This window comes from Crocuta crocuta, unplaced genomic scaffold, assembly GCF_008692635.1.
Source record: "Crocuta crocuta isolate KB4526 unplaced genomic scaffold, BGI_CrCroc_1.0 scaffold218, whole genome shotgun sequence".
NCBI classification, from domain to species: Eukaryota; Metazoa; Chordata; class Mammalia; order Carnivora; family Hyaenidae; genus Crocuta; species Crocuta crocuta.
The window spans coordinates 7979535-8001279 of NW_027533170.1; the positions used below are offsets into that span (position 1 = coordinate 7979535).

Genomic DNA, 21745 nt, shown 5'->3' on the forward strand with positions numbered 1-21745 from the left:
CTGTTGGTTCAATGTATTTGTCTCACTGCGGTGACATATTTTTTTAATTAGTTTGGTACTATCTGCATTACCTTACTAATCCTGGATAAATGAATCGTGAAGACTTTCATATTTTTAAATATTTTGCAACAGGTGAGACAGCTCTCAAAAGGAAATAGTTCAATAAAGATAGTAGTTATACGTAAAGAAATATTTTATTCAGTACTACTGCAATAGGAAGAGTCTTTAGTGAAATTGAACTCCACTCCCAATATAGCAAAGACAGCTGAGGATTTACAGCAACAAATAGAGTAAGGGGATCACTGGATGGAAAATTACGAAAAGGAGACAGCAAAATTGGGGGATTCTTGCAAACCTGTCTCAATAGGATTCTTGCTAAAGGCAGGACAAGGACGTAGACAAGAGTAGAGGGTAAGAAACTTGATCAGTATCAAGAATGGGGCTTCTACCTAAACTGACTTAATGGGATTCTTTCTAAAACTAGGGCTCCGCTGGACAAGGACTGGGACCAAAGATGTGGCCTATAGGACTCAGAGGGAAATGTCTTAAGTTTGGTCAAGTCTCTGTCACAGCGGTAGAAAGAGGCAGAGGAAACTAGCAGTTATCTTTATAAAACGAAATATTACAATCTATCGTACCTTGTTGATCTCCTGCGCTACCCAAAGTCATCTATTTCTCCAGTGTTCCAGCACAGTAGTCCCCACTGAAACAACTCTGGCCGTATATTTAACTGGAGATTTTTGCTGCGTTCCACGATGGCAATCTTGAAGCACTCAGCGTAGCGCCTGACACTGAGCTAGAGTGCGGGGCACCGTAATCACCATTCACGGAGTGCCCACTAATGATGCGGCAAGTTACTACCTTCTGACAAACTTTGCAGGTGGCTGGTTATTTCACAAGAGGAAAGTGAGGCTGACCTAAGGCTCTCCGCCCCTTCTCCCCTCCGCATGGGTTAGGCACCCACAGGCTCTAACGAGGAGGGGCTTACTTAGGGTAGCCGGGTTAAGGTCGCCACGCAGTCCCCTCCCAGCTGCCCAGGACAAAATCTCGCTAACAGGAGACGGCCAAGCTGGAAGCCACCACGGTCCTTCTGGCGAAATCGCCCCACCCTCCCGCGGGCTCGCGCCTGCGCACTCACTCCGGCGCCGCATCCCTGCGGCCTTGTGGGAAATGTAGTCCGGCGCCCCGGGCGTAGGCGCCGGCAGGACTGCGTCCGCACTGGCTGCTCCTGCCCGGCTCGGAGACGTAGAGGGTGAGTGCGGTGCCGCGGCGGGACCCTTCGGATCGGGCTGNCGCTTTCTCCGTCCCTGCGCGACGCCGGGCCGCTTGCTCCAGGTGCGCCCTCTCTCGTCCCGGGAGCCCTGCCGGGTGGGAATACCGAGAGCTGAGGGCCGCCACCTGTCGGGAGCGGCGAGGGCGGGGGACCTGGTGCGGCCCTCCAAAGGGCCAGTGAAGGGCCGAAGGCTCTGGAAGTCCATCGCAGGCTGGGTTCCTCCCCGCCGGCTTTCTCCGGGCCCCGCTTTAGAAGTCTCGGGGGGATGCTGCACCCGGTGCGCTGTCTCGGGGCTCCTGCACCTGCCCTTTGTGTAGACCTCGTCTTGCGGACGCGCCCTCTGTGATTTCCCGATTCCGAGCGGTCCTGGCGTGGACTCCCCCTGACCCATCTCCTCAAGGAATAGGGGGGCCAACCCCGTGCAGATTTCTATTTTAGAGAATCCTTTTCTTCCCTTTCTTAAAGCAATTTTTTCTCCTCCTCCCCCACCCCGCAAAAAGAAAAAGTTCACTATAGGAAAACTAGAAAATGCAGAGGAGCGTAAAGGAAAAAATTATCTGAAAACTGCCAAAATCTGCGTGTTGGCATACATATGTGAATGAACGTTGAAACGCTTTGTTTTTACACAAAGATGTGGACATTAATGTCCTTTTCTCCATTTACTATTAATGAGTTTTGTGGGGCTCCTGGGTGCCTCAGGTCGTGATATCCCGGTTCTTAGTTCGAGCCCCGCATCGGGCTCTGTGCTGACAGCTCAGAGCCTGGAACCTGCTTCAGATTCTGTGTCTTCTCTCTCCCTGCCCCTCCTCTGTTCACATTCTCTCTCTCTCAAAAATAAACATTAAAATGAGTTTTGAAATACATTTGTAAAGAGTTTAAAGTGCACAAATGTTAAGCTCTGCAATTTTTTACAAATGTTTGTATCTGTGTAAGTACCACTTGAGCCAGGTGGATAAAAAACTTTTTACAAACGATTTTTTGAAAACATCTAGTTATACCAATGTTTGAAAACAATTCTCATTTTAAATTAGAGTGTGAGAAAAAGTACCCTTGTGCCATATTCACTCCTTTAAGCCTCTACTCTTTCTCAGCTTTTCTCCCCCCCCCAATCTCTTGTAAACAATATAGGCCATCTGGCTACACATATCTTTGCATTCTTGTGTCGTTCTTTAAATCTCTTCACATGAAATTTTTGGGTCATACTGTAAGGCTTTTGATACCTCCCATCTTATTCTTTCCAGAAAAGTAGTAGTTTGTAAACATTTGCAATGGAAATGTGCCTGACAGACCCACATCAAGTCTGGGTGTTCCTGTTCTCTGAGAAGGTTGTTTAAATTTGCATTGTGAACACTTATGAATATTTTTATGCAGTTTTTTGTTTTTAAATTTTGTATGAGGGGCACCTGGGTGGCTTGCTCGGTTACACGTCGGACATTGGCTCAGGTCATGATCTCAGGGTTCATGGGTTCAAGCCCCGCGTCGGGCTGTGTGCTGACAGCTCAGAGCCTGGAGCCTGTTTCAGATTGTGTCTGTCTCTCTCTCTCTGACCCTCCCTGGCTCACACTGTCTTGTCTCTCTCAGAAATAAATAAAACGTTAAAAAAATGAAAAAATTTTTTGTATGATACACAGTGTTTTCTAACTAGGCAGAAGTGTTACATTTTCATATGGTTAGACCTGAAAACCATCCCTTCAAGTCTGTGTCTTTGGACATTACTGTGAGGGGGCCTTCTATCCCATTATGATCACAAAAGCGTTCATCTGCACTGTCTTCTAGTACTTTAGCTTCATTTTATGTGCAAACTTGTATTTTCCAAATGTAAGCCCTTGTTCTAAGTCCTAGTTCATCCTTTTTTCACTGATCTGAAATGTCACTTTTTCGTATCTTGAATTTGTATTTATAAAGTTTTTTCTTAACCGTTGGTGTTGGAAGGATTTTAATTTGGTCTGCTGACCCACTGCTCTGCTAGATTATAATCTGTGAGAGCAGAAGATATATCTGTTTTGTTTATAGCTGTATTTGCCCTCTCCCTTAGGAGTGGTACACAGTAGGTGGTCAACAATATATCTGGGGAATGACCCAGCCTATTCCATAACACCGTATGCTAATTATTATAACTTTATAGATAACTGGTGGGCAGGTCCTCCCTCGTCATTCTTCCAAGTGTTTTCTGGCTGTTGTTAAACAACACAATTTAAAAAAAATCTTTTCCGTAATGATCTTTAAAATACTATTACTTGGAATACTTGGTTGGGAATGTGTGATGTTTATAAATTAATTTCAGGGAAGTGACAACTTAAGGATACTATGACATCCTATCCAGGAATGTGCTATGTGTCTCTGTTCATCCTTCTTTATGAATCTAAATAAGCTTAGTAAAATAAAGTTCATAAGTAAAAATTCCAGTTTTCCTTCAGTCAATACCACACATATCTTATTTGGTTTATGTGTGGGTATTTTGATTTTTGCTGTTGCAGGAGCCTCATTTCTCGTGGCTTCTTTTCCTTCCCTCAGCTCCGCCTCCTCAGGATCCTGCCCGTCCCCTAGGAAGGACCCCACAGGAAGGCAAGAGAAGGCAATGGCTGCTGGGCCTCTGCCACTGGGAACTCAGGTGAGCTCCTCTCTGAAACCTCTCCCTTACTCCCTACTACTTACTCCCATACCGTACATGGGCTTCACTGTAGAGGATGGGGCTACGGAGATCTCCAAATTTGAAAATTTCCCACACGGCCCCCGTTAGTGTCCCTCAGTTCTGTCCTCAGCTGCCACTTCCTCATTCAGCTGGAAGCCCTGGACTGCTGAGCTTTTGATGCCGCTCAGGGGGTCACAAAAGGAGTGAAAATCCTGTGAAAGATGGTCTGGGTGCCTACAGCGTTTACAGACTCCCAGGGAATGTAAAAGAAGTCACTTCTCTACAAGATACAGTCGTGATGATCACATGTGTAAAGGATAATAAGAACAAGCGTGGCCAGGTATCCGGACTGTCAGTGTCCTGAGACCTGGAGGAGGACATGAGAGTGGCAGCCAGGAGAAGTAAGGTTAGATAGTGATAACCGGGGAAGAGTTGCCGGGATGGAGTTAAAGTGTCCCCAGATTAAACCCTGATGCTGCCATTAATACCTGCATTGTCTTGGGTAAGTAACCTGACTTCCCCGAAGTTCCTCACGGGGATGATGGAAATAACCACATTAACCGAGCATGTGCCACATAGTTGACGTTGGTAATCATTACACCTGGTTCATTTCGTTTAAAAATATGTACTTCCTATGTCTGTTGAAGCATGAAAGAATGTAAGTAAAAAGTGCCCAGCATAGTTGCTGGATGTTAAAGGTACTCTCTGTAAGGCATTCTTAGCCTTATTCCGGCTTGATGGAACAAATATGGTGGCGACTTGTGGTCGGAGGGAATCAGATACAAAGTTTGGGGTCAAGTGCCAGAAAGGAGGAAGGAGTTTGTGTGTTTGGTAGGCATGGAGGGGGAAAAGGAGGAATTTTGATAAGGGAGTTGGCATGTTCCTAGCTTTCCTAGGAAGAAGCAGTGTCCCATTAGCTAACAGAAATCGTGCAGGGGCTCCTAGGTGGCTTAGTCAGTGAAGCTCCTGACTTCAGCTCAGGTCATGATCTCACAGTTCATGAGTTTGAGCCCCACGTCGGGCTCCAGAGCCTGGAGCCTGCTTTGGATTCTGTGTCTCCCTCTCTCTGCCCCTCCCCTGCTTGTGCTCTGTCTCCCTCTCTCTAACAAATAAACATTAAGAAAAATTTTTAAAAAGAGAAAGAAAGCATGCAGTGAAAGAGTAGTGAGAAGCCCAGGGTGTTTTTTTGTTTGTTTGTGTTTTATTTTGTTTTGTTTTTTTGCCCTGGGAGATTGCTTAAAAATGGAACCTATTGGTTTTTACTAGAACCTGAAGTTGTTGCCTCTCTGGAAAAAGATTAAGAAATCGGGGACTTGGCCCCTAAATTTTTTTTTTTTCTTTTTAAGGTTAGGCTTCTGTAACCTTCTCTGCAATCCTGCAGGAGTTGTGTTTTCTCTGTTCATAAGATCAGATATGTCACTTGTTTATTGATCAAAGGAACCAATTTAAAGACGTCTTCATGAAGACAAGTATTAACTGTTGTGATTTCTGTTTTGTACTACTTTCTCCCCTTTGTATTGTCAAGCTCCTTTATAAAAGGCTTCATAACTCACTGAAACATAGGCAGAAGAAAGAGGGAGTTTCTGGAAAAGAAGGTTTAAAGAAGGTGTTCAGAAGATTTTGGTTGATGAAGGTTGTGGTTTCGCTCTCAGCAGCCTTGATTCTATTTAGTTAAAACAGTGTTAAGGTTTTAAGTCAGCTTTTTTCTCAGGTATAATTTATATAAAATAACCCTTTTTAAGCATATAATTCATTGAGGTTTGACACATTTATGCACCAACATGATCACTGCCCCAATCAAGCTAGAGAACATTTTCGTCACCCAAGAGGGTGTTGTCACCCCCATCCGGTGTACATCCCCCGTCCCAGACAGTCACTGACTTGATTTCTGAATACTTCAGGATGTGTTTCCTAAAAACAAGCTCTTGTTTTATGTAACCAAAATACAAGTACTGAACGGGGAGGTTACATGGATACAGTACTATTAGCTAATCTGTTGACCTTACACATATTATGCCACAGATGTCCTTTGTCTGGTCCAGAACCCAGTCTAGATCACAACTGGCATTCAGCTGCCACCTCTCCTTAGCCTTCCTTATCCTGGAACAGCTCCTCAGTCTGTCTTCGATGACCCTGACACTTTGACTTGGGACATATCAGTGCAGCATTGGAGCTGTTCATTTTTCATCTTTCCCCTATTGGCCAGTGATGCGACTATGAATCGCCCAAGTATGACTTGTATTTGTCCTTAAATTTTATCTTCTTGGGGCGCCTGGGTGACCCAGTCAGTTAAGCGTCTGACTCTTGGTTTCGGCACAGGCCATGACCTCACGGTGTGTGAGTTCAGGCCCCACATTGGACTCTGTGCTGACAGAGCAGAGCCTGCTTGCAGTTCTCCCTTTCCCTCTCTCTCTGCCCCTCCCCTGCTTGTGTGTGCATGTTTTCTCTCTTTCAAAATAAAATAAACTTTAAAAAATTTAATCTTTTTCTGAATATAAATACTAGGCATATAGTTGTAAAAAAATTCTTGAGTCTATAATATATAATTACAGATCTCAAGACCTCAAAAATAAGCATTCTTCTTGCCTTTTAAATATCTATTTACACCCTTTGCCCAGTTTTATACTGGGTGGTTTATGTATAAAAGAAGCCTCTTATGTAATCTGGATATTAATCCTTTGCCATAAATTGCCAATATTATTTATTCTTTAGTAATTTTTTTTTAGTCATTTTTCTTTAGTAATTTTTTTTAGTCATTTTTCTTTAGTAATTTTTTTTAACGTTTATTCATTTTTGAGAGAGAGAGACAGAGAGTGAGTGGGGGGGGTAGAGACACAGAATCTGAAGCAGGCTCCAGGGTCTGAGCTGTCAGCACAGAGCCTGACACGGGGCTCGAACTCACAAACTGAGATCATGACCTGAACCAAAGTCAGACACTTAACCAACTGAGTCACCCAGGCACCCCATCTTTTAAATCTGTTTATAACATCTTCTGCTATAATAGGTTTTGGATGTTTTATGCAATTAACTTTCCTTTTCCTTTGTTTGGCTTTGGAATCAGGCTCTGGAAGGCTTTCTGTACCCTAAGATTATATAAACATTCTTCTACTTTTTCTCTTAGTTTTATCATGTTAAATTTACATCCTTGGGATATCTGGAATTTCTTGTATATAATGGGAGGTTGTAATCCAACTTCATTTAAAGATGTGGTGAAGCATTTCATCATCCTTCCATTTGCTAAACGGACTGAGCACCCGCCTACCACGTGTTCCACAGTGTTCTGGACGCTACAGCGTTCTGGACGCTAGGAAGAGAGCAGTGAATGAGTCAGGGTGGGTCCCTTTCTCCTACATCCTGTCTTGGTGCAGCAATGAAGAAAAAATAACCTCCGAGGACACTGTTAGGTGATGCGGTGGCCATCCAGTAGGGTGGCATGGTGGAGTGTGACGTCAGTTTTAGCTAGGCAGAGCCGGAGTGGCACCTCTGAGGAGATGGCATTCAAGCTGATGTAATCTACTCACTAATGTACTTATTCTCCATAGATCTGAAATCCTACCTTTAATGTATACTCTATTTATACATGTTAAATAAAAACATATGTACGTGTCTGTATACACGCACAGGGTTTTCCGGATTCTGTTCTATTGCTCTCTCATAGTACCACACTATTTTATTTGTTCTTTTAGAATTTATTTTGTTGAAGCAAATCCCCCCTCCCCGTGATTTTCTTTTGAAAATTCTGCTTACTGTACTGTTCGTTTACATTTACCCTTATGGTCGAAATTTATTAACTATCATCAAGTTCCAACAGTAACAGCCTAAAAATATGCAATTCTGATTTGAATTCCATTAAATCTGTATCAATTTGAGGAAGACTGCCATCTTTTACAATGTTTATTCTTCCTATTGAATAAAAAAACAACCCTTCATTTTATTCAGACCCTTCATTATGGCTTTTGTTAAGTTTGATCACATGGATCTCACATACTCCTATTAAGTATATTCTAAGGTGTTTCGTTTTTTGTTGCTATTGTGATTGAGATTTAACCACGATTGTGATTTTTTTAACTGGATTGCTATCTGTATCTGAAAACATTCTGTTGCTGTGGTGACTCAAACGTCATCACTATCATACTTTCTTTATAATTATACTTTCATCATGTAAAATATCCCTATTCATTCCATTTGGTTCTCAACCTTTTCAAAGAATAACAATATCAAAAAGCCTGTATTTTTAGTTTAAGAAAACCTTTTCATGAACAAGATAAACCCATGAAGCTGCTTATTTCAAACACCATGAGTTACTGTGTGCTTTTAACATAGTGGTGGGGAGAAAAAGACCCATATGGCGCAGGAAGGAGAAAGGGAAAAACATCTGAAGGGATTAGCAACAAATACATTTTATAGACAATAGGGATTAACAACAAATACATTTTATGAACAATATCATTAAGTTTCACTTTGGCATTTAAAATGCTCTTTTGTACTTAGTACTTATCTAAGTCAGTCTTCATGAGCCCTTTTATAGCTCAGGGATCCAGAATGTTTCATAATAGAGACCAGCTCTGCAGCACACTTGGGAGCTCTGGGTTTCAGGTGATGAGAATCCAGGGAAGTGGGAAGACCAGGGTATAGCCCGTAAGCATCTGAATCTGAGCTTTTAATTTTGCCCAATATATTCAGCTAACAAGGCAATTTATTGAAAAAAAAAGTGGATTGATTTTTGGAAAGAGAATATCCTATTTCTTTCTTTTTTTTTTTTTTTTAATTTATTTCTAGGAGAGAGAGAGAGAGACAGCGTGAGCAGGGGAGGGTCAGAGAGAGAGGGAGACAGACTCTGAAATAGGCTCCAGGCTCTGAGCTGGCAGTCAGCACAGAGCCCGACGTGGGGCTCGAACCCACGAACCGCGAGATCATGACCTAAGCGAAAGTCGGACGCTTAACCGACCCAGCCACCCAGGCACCCCAAGAATATCCTATTTCTGACATTACCTTCTTTCACAAAGAAGGGCTTATGTTTTGTTTCCACATACATTCTACCTTATCTGCTGTTTATATGTTCTCCTGTTTCTTCTTTTTTTTCTCCTTGCTTTCTTATTATTTGCATTTGCTATATCTTGTCTCTATCCCCCAAGTAGTTATTATTTAACTTTCTGGCTTGTGTTTTAGGTGTATCTCTTGTATGTGATAGATTTGAAACCAACTTGAGAGTTTTTGTCTTCTAAAAAATTTTTTCTTAAGTTTATTTATTTCGAGGTGGGGAGAGAGAGAGAACATAAGCTAGAGAAGGAGAGAGAGAGAAAGAGAGAGAGAGAGAGAGAAATTCCAGCAGGCTCTGTGCTGACACATTACAGAGCTTGATGTAGGGCTTGAAGTCATGAACCATGAGATCATGACTTGAGCTGAAACCAAGAATCAGATGCTTAGCCGACTAAGCCACCCAGGCGCCCCTAGAGTTTTTTGTCTTTTAATAGAGAAAGTCAGTCGTTTATGTATATTGTTATATAAGTACCAGGTCTTTTTCTGATTATTTAATGATCTATGTGTATTATGCTTTCTTGTGTCTTTTTTTTTTTAAACATTTATTTTTGGTGGGGGGTAGGGAGAGAGAGAGAGAGGCAGGCATGAGTCAGGGAGGGGCAGAGAGAGACACACACACAGAATCCAAAGCAGGCTCCAGGCTCTGAGCTGTCAGCACAGCCGAAGTTGAATGTTTAACCCACTGAGCCACCCAGGTGCCTCTCTTGTGTCCTTTCTTTACATTTGTTAAACTGAAGATTTTTCTTGGTTCATTTTTTTCCTTTCATAAAATGGAAATTCTGCTGTGTAATTAGTTCCTACTAATAGCTGTCTTTATATTTCTTGACAATATTTATGAGTGATTTTTAACATTTTTTATGTTGATATATTCATTAAATAGGAGAAAATGATGAGGTAGAAAGAGAATGAACTCTGTCTCGGTGTTGACACTTTTTTTGGTGGTTCACAGCCAGCAGGATGTAAAACACACATATTTCTTGGACGTCAGTTCTGTCCCCTCTGTGGTCTCAGGGCCTTTTCTGCCCTGTGCCCACTTACACAGCACAGCGACTCATCCACTGCTTTACTCCCATGATCTGGTCCCTACTTCTTTCCATACGTCTTCTTTCATCTTTTTCACAGAAGTTTGAAGTAATTTCATCTAGCTGCTTCTCATTCCCAGTCTTCCATTTAGCCCTCCATCCACTGTAAGCGGACTTCTGCCTTCACCACTCTGGAAATTAGCTGATTTTCCAACCAGTAGCTCTCTTTTCAGTCATCATTCTGTTTGACTCACTCTCTCCTCCCTGAAACTCTCTCTCCCCGACCTGAGTCTCCTTCCCTCTCACTCCCTCCCCCCACGGCCCCCTCCCCCACTCTCTCTGATGGGGGTTGGTTGCAAGGGTTCTTTTCTTGGGTGCCTTCTCTTCTCACAACACGAGGAGTTAGATGTAGATGGCCTTAGGTTTGAGTCCCAGCTGTGTGACCTCGGAGATGTGATTTAACCATTTGATCCTCAGATTCTTCATCATAAAAGGTGCTCTCAGTCTAACAGGGTGTCGTATGGATTAAATGAGGTGAGGTGTCAGGCTCACCTGTTAGTGTAAACCTCAGGACGTTTGTGCTCCCTCCTTGTCAGGGTTCTTCAAAGAAACAGAACCCAGGGGACATACACAGATACAGAGAGAAGTTATAAGGAATTGGCCCAGGCAATTAGGGTGGCTAAAGAGTCCCCACGATCCGCCCTCTGCAATCTGGACCCTAGGAAAGTTGGGGTGTATGTAGTTCACTACAAATCCGGAGGCCTGAGGTCCAGGGGACTGATGTCTAAGTCCTGGTCCGAGTCTGAGGCTCAGGAGCTACAAGCACTGTCTGAAGGCCAGAGAAGGAGGCTATCTCAGCTCAAGCAGAGCCAGCAAATTTGTTCTCTCTTAGCCTTTTGTTCTTTTTGGGCCCTCAGTGAATATGGTGATGCCCTCCCACATTGCTGAGGGCTGATCTTTACTCAGTCTACTGATTCACGGGGAACACCCTCACCGAAGCACCTGGAAATAATGCTTTACCAGCTATCTGGGCATACTTTAGCCCAGTCAAGTTGACACATAAAAGTAACTGTCACACTCATTCAACAGATAATGCCTATGGTGTTTTGCTTCCTGGTCTAAGGGCTAGGGAACTAGGCTGAAATGGGCTTATAAATTTGAAATGCCATTTTCAGGTCAAGCTGGGTGTTTTCTTGGTCCTCTCAACATGTTCTAGATGTATCCTATTTGTACATGTTTTCCCTCCATTAACCGAGATTCCTGCCTATATTGTAAAGCCTGAAATTCCATGTGCTGCCTTGACAACTTTGAGCCTCACAGGGCCTCAGAGACTTAGCTAGGAGCTCCCCTGGTCCCCTTGTGCCAACCCAGAGGGAAGGGCACCCTACCCAGCTAGCTCTCCCTCAGCCAGACCAGGTGTACCCTTCCCTCCCAGGAACACAAACCTAATGGGTTTCGCCTCCCTACCAGCCCCCGGAACTGTTCAAACAAGCCAACTGCATCTTCCCACGGTAGCCGCGGGTCACCTCACCCTCTTGTCACTACCCAGCCTGCCTCCCACAGCCCCTGTCGGTTCACAAGGGCAGCCCCTGAGTGGCCCTGCATGGTGGGTATTTCCTCCTTCCCCAGGCTATGAGTAGATGTTACTGACAAATTGCTGTTAGTCTCTTCCGTCCAGTGCTAGGTGTCATGGGGTCAGTCATCTTGTGCTTCTTAAGGAGCGGGAACCCTCCTTCACCAGCGGGGTAAATGGGAGGCGATCAGACCACCACCTACTCTTCTCCGGTGGTAATCTAGAGCAGCCTTCCGTACGTTTCCTTGTTATTCCCTACTACCTCCTCTTCCTGTCTTCAAATGCCACAGCATTTTCTACATTATATTTATCTCTGATAATGTACATTTTTATTCAGTTTCTTTTGGCAGATAAAACATTTTTCTCACACAGATCTCTTTATCCTGTCCCTTCTAATGCTGCTTGTTTTTGCACTTCCCTGACGTGCTTTTATTGGCATAATCCTTGGAGCATGAATTTATAGTTTCAGGAGTCACTGACATTCAAGGATGTGCTGCAGATTTTACTTGGGAGGAGTGGCTTCATCTAGATTCTGCTCAGAGGAACCTGTATGGGAAAGTAATGCTGGAGAACTACAGGGACTTGGTGTACTGGGTAAGGACCTCCCCTCGCAACTCAAAACCTCCCTGCTGACAGCCTTCCCCACCTCCTGACACCTTGTATGACTGAGGAAATTTCAGGACTCTGCACTTGCAATCCTGACATTATAGGTCATTGTTTTATGGTGGTTGCTTGGTGTCCTCTTTGGCCATGGGCTGGAAAATGGAACTGTCAGAAGGCCTGAGGGGGAAGTGACAAGGACAGGTCCCGGGAGTGGTTTTTATACTCCATTCAGAACCCACATTTCATGTCTCCTCCTGAGCAGGGCATTGGCTTTCCAAACCAAGTGTGAGTTCTCAGCTGGAACTGGAAGAACTGAGCCTGGTGACAAAAGAACTTCCAGTGGACGTCTCTCCAGGTGAGTATCAGTAGGACTGGCTACATGAGCGTGTCCCCTTGGGAGAAAGCATGGCAGAGCTCCTTGGGTCCCTAGGAGAGGCTGCGCCACTGACTTGTATTCTCTCAAATGTCTCCGCCTTACACATGAGGCAAAAGTCCTTACCATGGAGGCAAGGAATACTGGGTGCGGATTTAAATGAGTTACTATATTTGTAGGACTAATTGTGCATTAATTGCCTTGAACATCAGTAAATGTTAGCAATTATTATTTCCTCTTCTGTTTTCATCTGTACTCCGAATCCCTCTCTCTCTCTCTCTCTCTCTCTCTATATATATATATATATTCTCTTTCCTCTGTTTTCCGAGTATTTCCTCTCAGCCATATCCTGTATCCATAGGTTTCTTCCCCTCATTCATTTAAAACTTTGGCAGCCTTTCTAAAGGAAACTAATGTTGAGTCGCATACTTGTACACGTGTTTTATAGTCTTCACTTAAAAACAAGTGAAGATGACTTTAGCCTTGTTATTTTCACTAATAACCTCACATCTTACATTTCCCTTTCTCTTTCCTAAATTTTTAATCTGCATCCCATTCTCCTCTAAGCATTTAATACATTTAGTCTTTTTTATCTGGCTTCTAATGCCCATCACAACTGAAATTTCTGTTAAATGTCATCACTGACTTTCTCTGAAAAAAACACATTTTACACCCTTTTATTTTCTACTCAATATGGAAGCATTAATCACTTCTTAATACATTTTCTAAATTAAAGAGATAGGCACATATTTTTTGATATCTGGATAGTGTATGGCTATCAAGTATAAAGCAATAAAGAAAATCAGTAAAACAACATAGTGATAGGAAAAATAGAATATTCTGAACATTGCTGCTGGTTTCCAGTAAACTTTTTAAAGAACCGGATTTTAAAGAATCATTGGGTCAAAAGATGTATTTTTTAGGGCTCCTGCTATGTACTGCATAATTTTGGATATTTTATGTCTTTTAATGCTAATTTATTAGGTATAAAATGGTCCCTTAAGGTAGCTTTAAGTGCCTTTACTGTAGATTTCTGTGGATTTGATTAGTATCACTATTTTTATTTATTCTTATGTAAATAACCTATTTATTCAACAAAAATTTTGTGAGCACTAGGCCCTGTCCCTAGCACTGTGGATATAGCAATAAACAAGACAGGTGGTTCCTCCACAGAGCTTATAGTCTAGTGGGAAGACAGTAAATTAATAAGGAAAGAAAGCAAGGAGGGAGAAGGGGCAGGAAAGGAAGCAAGGAAGGAAGGGAGGGAATGAATGAGTCCCAGTGCCATGTGGAAAAAGCAAGCAGCATAGGGGATCTAGATCAGGGAACAGAAGCTCTGTTTTCTTCCTTCCTTCTTCACCCTTTCTTTCCTTCTTTCTCTCTCTCTCTGTCTTTCTTTCTTTCTTGTTTATTTATGTTTGAGAGTGAAAGAGAAAGAAAGAATGTGAGCAAGGGAGGGGCAGAGAGAGAGGGAGACACAATCCGAAGCAGGCTCCAGGCTCTGAGCTGTCAGCCCCCAACACGGGGCTCAAACTCATGAACCTCGAGATCATGACCTGAGCCGAAGTCAGGCACTTAACTGACTGAGCCACCCAGGCGCCCCACAGAAGCTCTGTTTTAGGAGTGATCAGAGAGGGCGTCTCCTTGAAGGTGCCTATTGAACACATAACTCACAAAGTGATGGGCTGTGTGGGAGAACATTCTGGGCATAAGGAACAGCAGGTGTAAAGTCTTTGTGGTCGACTGCATGGCCTTGTCTGAAGGGAGGAGTGCCAGGAGACATGAAGATTTCCTTAAGCTTATTCTGTCGAAGTCCTTCTCTGAAAAAATTTACTTATATTTTTAAATTTCTGTGAGCCTTTTCATTCTGAGTTTTTCTTCTTTTTTATAGCAATCTTTTTTGATGCATGCATTAATTTCTCATCTGTAGGAGAATGCTTGTGGTTTTGGTTTGTTTTTGGGTTTGGCACATGTGTGCAGCAGTCCCCCTTGTTCTCTAGATTACTTTAGTGGGCTTATATGTGCCTTTTTCATCACCCCACTGTCTTTTTGGTGGGTTTTCTGGAGGCAGCAGAGGCAAACCCATGCATTTTTGATCCATGATTTTCCTCTCCTTTACCAGTCTTCGGATTTCTCCACTGGGCTAAATCCTAGAGAGTCTTCATTTGTTTATGTTGCATTTCACACCGTACTTGCCTTGTCTCTCAGAATGTCTGTCTAGCCACTAGTACGGGGCTTACCGAACTGTCATGATTGAGTATACTTTTATGTCCTCTGCCTGGCACACTGCCACCAGAGCAGGCACTTAATATATGTTTAAGTGAATATGGAATGATATCATGCAGACTTTTTGGAAAGTAAGTGAAAATATAGATTTGAAAGTTATAATCCTATTTGTGACATTTGTATCAAATACTAATTAAGAGGAAGAGGAAGTGAGAAAGGCAAAGCAGCAAAGCAGCAAGGACAGGACCTTAAAGGACAAAGAGACTGACTTGCACCAGAGATGCTGCAGCGAAGGGGACAGAAAGAGTAGTCAGAGGAGGAGGAGAGAACTTAGGGAGAGCCAGGGAAGAGAGAAGCAGCGGGGGCGTGCAGGTGCCCTCTAAGAGCTGAACGGTGCTGTGGGCCTTCGCCGTAAGGACACTGAGGACGTGGCCTGGGGAAGAGCACTTGTGGTGCAGAGGGAACTGTGCTGTGGGTAGATGAATAGAGATGTTTCAGATTGTCATTTCAACAGGGTTACCTGTAGGGAAAAAGAAGAAAGGGCAAGAGCTGAGAGAAGTCGGAGGTCAAGTGCCTCTGGCTTGTTCACCAGTGAAGAGACTCCCGTGTATTTACAGGAGCAGAGGGGAGAAACTGAGAGCCAGAAAAGTGGAGCAAGAGAATGCAGCCCAGAAGACTGGTGTGCAAATGCCAGGTCTTGTTTTTTACAGATTTTCTTTGATGTTACTACCAGATTAAGTGACTGTTTGGTCTTCTTATCCTGTCCAAAACCAAGACAAGGAAGCGTCGAGGACGGAGTGCTGTGTTCGGCTCTTCCCCAGCCACCGGGACTCGCTACTCATAACCATCCTATGGGGTAAGTACTGTCAGCCCCTCTCCAAGTACAATAGACAGGCTCAGAGGGGGAATGACATGCCAGAAGTTGAACACGGGATTCTTGTTTTGTTTTGTTTGTTCTTGCCCTTGGGTTTAATGCTAATTCTTAAAAACAAACAAAAAAAAATTAACTTTCCTTCCTTGCCTTGCTGTCATTTCTTGTTTCCAAGTATATCTGGCCAAAATTGAACTTCTACATCCTGGCTCAACTTCCTTTCAGATGATCGTTTTCCTTTTCTGTATGAAGGTTTTCATGTATACAGGTGGTACTTCATCATTAGAAAAGCTGACTAGAACATTTAAAGACAGAAATGCTGTTCCTAGAGACAGCATCATCACTGGCAAACGTGTTAATGTTGAAACAGAGATGGGAATTATTAGTACTGTGGGAAGCGGGGAATTTTTAGCCTCTAATCAGCAGTCATTAGACTTAACGCCATTGGTGATGTTTAGTTATAAAGGAAACAAACAAGAACATGTATGAAGTATTAGAAATCTATCATCAAAGATTATATCTATAAAATAAGGTACTGTTAGGGATTCTATAATATTTGAAGATCTCCAGGAAGCTACCCTTTACTACCCCTAAACAGAGAAACCTATTATTTGTGTTTTATAAATGACTTTGTATTAAAATGTACTGGGTGACTACCTGTGGGTGTAGGTGTGGGGTTGTGTGCATGGGCACATGTGTAAACATATGTACACATATACACAGAATTTATATACTGTTACAGAGTCCATATTTACCTTCATGCTAATCTGATCTCCCTAATGTTTAGTACAGACACATTATCTTTGCCTCCACGAGTAGGAAAATTTACCTAAAAGACCGTAATAAATGTAGTAGTATCTATAATTCATTGATCCTCATGCGGGGCAGGCCCACCCCTGCCTCAGGACCTCTGCACCGGTGGCTCCTTCTGTGCGGGATCCTCTCCCTTCGATAGTCCTGCGGCTCCCTCTTTTGCCCCTAAAGTCTTGGCCTCAGTGTCCCCTTATCATTGTGGCCTTTCCTGAAAACTCTATGTAAAATTACAAACCTTTCCCCTCTCTCAAGTTCCCTATTTCCATTGTATTGCTTTTATTTTTTCCATAAGGTATGCCACTTAAATTCTGAGTATTTTGCTTATTTATTATATTAATTGCCCTTCTTCCTCTCACAAAAACATAAGTTCCTTACAGGCAAAATATGTTTTGTTCATTGTTTTATCCTTAGCACCCTAATCAGCACCTGACTCAATAAATATTTCTTGAAGGACTGATTAATCATGTTCAGAGAATCAATCTGGCTGCTATAGGAGAATGCACTGTAGAGTAGGAAGTCCAGTCAGGTGAATAGTGATATAGTCTGGCTGAGCGGAAGGAGTAGCTTAACTACTATGTAGGGGATAGAAGACGAAAGAAAATCAACTTGCCCCAGGAAGAGTGGGGCCTGCTGCCCAAGTGCTGTTCCCACCCCAATTCCAGGCTCTTGGCCTCTGCTGTGGCCACTGTCAGCCATAAAGACTGAAGGATCTGTGTTCTCCTAGACCCCTCCGTCCTGGGGACTCTTGTTCATGTCCTGATGAGTACCAAAATTACATAAATCCTGTAACATTCTAAGATAATAAGGGAATATGAGATATCACTCGAAAGCCCTGTTTAGGAAAAAAAGGAAAGGAAGAGAGAGCTGTATATTGTTTTGCATAAAATAATAATGGTAATGGTAACAGCTAATAATCAGTGAACTCTTATCCTGGCCAGGCTTATTGCTGTGCACATTACAGGGCTCTTATTTAATAAGATAGCAAAACAGCAAGCATCTGAAACCTCATCCAATCTTGGAAGACCTAGAGTGGGTTTTTTTTTTTTAAGTTTATTCATTTATTTTGAGAGAGAAAGAGAAATCCAAGCAGGCTCCATGGTGTTAGCACAGAGTCCAATGTGCAGCTCAAACTCACAAACCCAGAGATCATGCCCTGAGCCGAAATTAAGAGTTGGTCGCTCAACTGACTGAGCCCCCCGCCCCCAGGTGCCCTGGAAGAGGTAGTTTTTGATCCTTAGTGCTCTTGTCCCAACCCCTCAACATTTCACTAATTCCGAGTAAAGCTACCCTAACAATTTTGTTTCCAGGGAGACAGCTGTGTGATCTGGGAAAAATAAAATTTCCTCCCCTCCAAGTTGCCTAATGTATTGGTCACACTTAGGGAACAACATTAAATAGTAAGGATCCTTTCCTTGATTATGTTGTTAGTAGCAATTGTAGTGTTTTATGTGTATGCTTGAGTCCATTACTTATAATTTTGTTTTTGAATCAAGATTGGATGTTGGATATTATCAATTACTTTTGAAGCATCCTTCAGGGTGGTCACATGCCTGTTTTCCCATGACCTATTAATATATTAATAGATTCCTAGTGATGAACATTCTGGAACTCCTTGGATAAATCTTTTGTTCAAATTGAATATTTAAGTAGTATTTCAGGAATGATTTAGGAGTACTGTAATTACTAATCTTTCATATTTAAGAATATATTTCGGTTTTCTTTGCACATGTATAGAGTACTAGCCATGTGGAGTTCTTGAGTCACATCAGTCTTTCCTCAGTCCCTTATAGATATAGCTTCACTGTCTTTTGGCATTCCATATTTTTGGAGAGAACTCTTAGGCCAGTTTGTTTATTATTTTAAAATATTTATTTTTGAGAGAGAGCACAAATGGGGGAGGGGCAGAGAGAGAGAGAGAGAGAGACTGAATCCAAAGCAGGATCCAGGCTCTGAGCCATCAGTGCAGAGCCTGACTTGGTGCTCAAACTCATGACCTTGAGATTATGACCTGAGCTGAAGCTCGATAATTAACTGACTGAGCCACCCAGGCACCCCTCTTAGGCCAGTTTTTAAAAAAATTGTAGTCCATTTTGTTCTTTTTCTGCAACAAATCTCCAGAATTAACTTTTAAATCACATCTCCAAACCCCATCAAGAAAAACTGAATCTTACTGTTCAGTTTCCTGCAGTACATAATGGTGTTTCAACTTATTTTCCAAAACAGCAAATATTTTGTTCTTATTTGTTTTTAGAATGTTATAGATACAGAATACGTAAAATGCATGTACTATTTAGCAAAAACCTACATATTCTTCTAATCCTTTTATAAATGTTAACTAATTTTTGTTCTTATATCCACACTATGCAATAGGCGCTATTTAACGGGTGAGAAACAGGAGCACAGATAGGTAAAATAACCCACACAAGGTCACACAGCTAAGTGGAGCCAGGTAGTCTGACTCCAAAGTTGTTGTCTTAACCACTATGCCATGTTGCTTCTCTTTTTAGTTCACAACAATAAAGATGCGTGAATAATGAGGAAAGCAAACACTCAGGCACTAGAACCCAGATTTGTAACACTGCTAGTATCTTAAGAATGCTTTGTGTGAACCTCTCCATTCACATCCTCCTACCTCCCCCCAGGACACAGCCACCATTCTCACTTTGGTGATAATTCCCTTTCCTGGTTTTTCTTTACAATACTGCCATCAATACAGGAATCTCTAAATGATACATTTAGTTTCGTCTGTTTTGCAAATTTATCTAAATGGACTCTTCCTGTATATTTTGTGTGTGACTTAAATCATTCATTCTTATTGTTATATGTATATGTCTTGTTAATGTTCACTGTCATAGCTGGGGCTGCTGTAACAGAATACCATAGACTTGGTGTCTTAAACACCAGCTGTTTCTCATAGTTTCTAGAGTCTGGAAGACTGAGATCAGGGGACCTGGTCAGGCTTTCAACGCCTGAATTCTGAGGAGACACAAACATGAAATCCTTAACATTCCCTGATATCAATTATTCTATTGTTATACATATTTGACAATTTAGTTATCTATTCTATTGTTGGTGGGCATTTGGGTTGTTTCCATTTTTGTGCTCTTGTGTACAGTGTTACCTTAAACTTAGAATTGTGGTGTACCTTTGCAAGGTGGATTAAGTGTATGTACCTACAAGTACAAAACCTACAAGGGTTTGCTAAATCATAGTCTTTGTGCCTGTTCTAAGTTACTAGGTCGTGCTAAACTTTTTCAGACACTTGAACCAAATTGCATTCCCACCAGTGGCATGTGAGAGTTCCCGTTACAGCACATCTTTCTAAAATGTGAAGCTATCAGTCTGCCCGTTTTCATTTCGTTACTCAGGTGGATGTGGTAATCATTTCTCAATGGCTCTTACTCAGCCATCCCCTGGGTACTGTTGTGGGTATCTTGGCTTGTTTCCTCACCATTATAGTTTCCTTTTCTTAAGTGCCTATTCAAGTCTCTTGTCCATTTTTTCTGGCAGGCTTAGTGTTCTGTTTTACCAGTCAAGGTTCTAGTCCTGTATGGGCCAGGTGTTACAAAGATCTCTTCCCGGTATGTCACTGTCTTTCCTGTTTTCTTTCTTTTGATGCCTTTGAACCTCTACATAGTTTTCGAATTTGGTATGATTCAAGATATCATTTTTCTTTGAATGAGGGCAGTTCTGTCTGGAGTTTGTATTCATCTAAAAGTGTGAATGGATCCTCCTTTGCCCTTTATGTTGTTTATCGGGTAGCACTTTGTTCTCAAACAGCTTTAGCTGAACAGCTGGAGAGGATATAGTGAGGTGGGGCAGGAGGCAGCCTCCAGTTCAGGTGCTGCCTGTTGGTATTTCACACTTGAATTGGGTAGGTCCTTTCTGGGGTTACTTGGTGGTGTGTGTGTCTTAGCAGTGGAGTCTGTGTGGCTTTCCACTTTTTCTCTTTTGCGTGTGTGTAAGCAGGTGAGGTGGCAAGGAGGTGGTCCACTTAATGAAGACCTCAGGCTACATAGTAAATTATCCTGCCCACAGGCCTTTGGTTTGGTGGTTCAGTGTTGGTCTTGGCTCTGGTAATTTTGGTCGAGCTGACAGCTGATTCTCATTTTGTAGTTTCCTGTCCTCTGCTCTCATTGCCCCCAGGTCATTCTGCCTAGAATAAGAAGTGGGTTCTGAGAAAATAAAGTCTCAGTGGCCACAAGGTCCTTCCTTTAGCCCCATCTCAAGCAGCTCAACAGATCCTGTTGTGCCTTCCCCTACCATCAGTTCACGTCTTTAAGGAATGGATATTCCTTAAAGGAAAGGGTAGAGCCCTTTCATACCCTCTTACCTAAAGAGAATGAGAAACTTATAGTCTGTTGACAGTTGGTGGGGGTGGGGGAGAACCCTTAGATTGTGTCATTCTCCCTTCAATTTCAAGTAGGTTGTGGTATTTAATGTTCCAAACAAGCATATTCCCTAAGGATAGTGTATGTGCATTATCTTACTTAATCTTCATCAAATTATTTTTATTCTATATCTGTGAAAACTCAAACCCAGAGAATCAAGTAACTAGTTAAGATGGTAAGTTAATAGTTAGGCTTTAAACCCAAGTATGTCTGACTCCAGAGCCAATAATCTTATACTGTGTTACACTCTGATGTTGTACAAAGATTTAGTGTCAAAATTAGAAACATTGCAGGAGAGGGCGCCTGGGTGGCTCAATCAGTTAAGCTTCTGACTTCGGCTCGGGTCATGATCTCGTGGTTCGTGGATTCAAGCCCCGTGCCGGGCTCTGTGCTGACAGCCAGCTCAGAGCCGGGAACCTGTTTCAGATTCTGTATCTCCCTCTCTCTCTGACCCTCCCCTGGTTATGCTGTCTCTCTCTCTCTCTCTCTCTGAAACAAGTAAAACATTTAAAAATTAAAAAAAAAAGAAAAAAGAAACATTGCAGAAGAAACTGCTGGTGGAAATACCAGATACAATGTGGCAAGGCTTTCTGATCTGCTTCTCCAGTCCCAGCTTGTCTGTGTATTTTCCCTTCATTGCATCTTCATTATTCAACCTTGTCCAGTGGTATTTCGGTGTCCATCCCTCCTGCCTACATACGCTCACTCTTTTTTGTGCTTACCACCTCCTCTCGTTCTGTTATTTATAGACTAGTTCGCTGTTCCCTCCCTCCCTTCTGTTTTACTTCCCAGTTATAGGGACATCTTTGAAAGCTCTTACATGTGCCCTATAGTTATTCTCAGTTTCATTCTCTTATTCCCACCTTAAACAGTTTTTAGTCTCCCAGCACAGAAACCAATGTGCATTTGAATTTTTTATTTTTTTCAG

General features: G+C 42.4%; 1 protein-coding gene across 5 annotated transcripts in view; it reads left to right on the plus strand.

Moving 5' to 3' along the window:
* Nucleotides 1-21745, plus strand: part of ZFP2 (ZFP2 zinc finger protein) — a 46107-nt gene that overhangs the window by 22078 nt on the left and 2284 nt on the right. Inside the window, exons 1-5 of one of the 5 annotated variants that reach the window (XM_077746245.1) lie at nucleotides 1187-1252; nucleotides 3788-3884; nucleotides 12004-12134; nucleotides 12406-12498; nucleotides 15518-15598. The exons of 1 other annotated variant lie outside the window; for it this stretch is intronic. In XM_077746245.1, coding sequence (XP_077602371.1) covers nucleotides 12029-12134; nucleotides 12406-12498; nucleotides 15518-15598 — 280 coding nt within the window. In that variant the 5' untranslated portion in view covers nucleotides 1187-1252; nucleotides 3788-3884; nucleotides 12004-12028. Of the gene's footprint in view, nucleotides 1-1186; nucleotides 1253-1293; nucleotides 1336-3787; nucleotides 3885-12003; nucleotides 12135-12405; nucleotides 12499-15452; nucleotides 15599-21745 lie in introns of those variants that run through there. 3 more of the 5 variants (XM_077746244.1, XM_077746246.1, XM_077746247.1) reach the window with 3 other exon arrangements.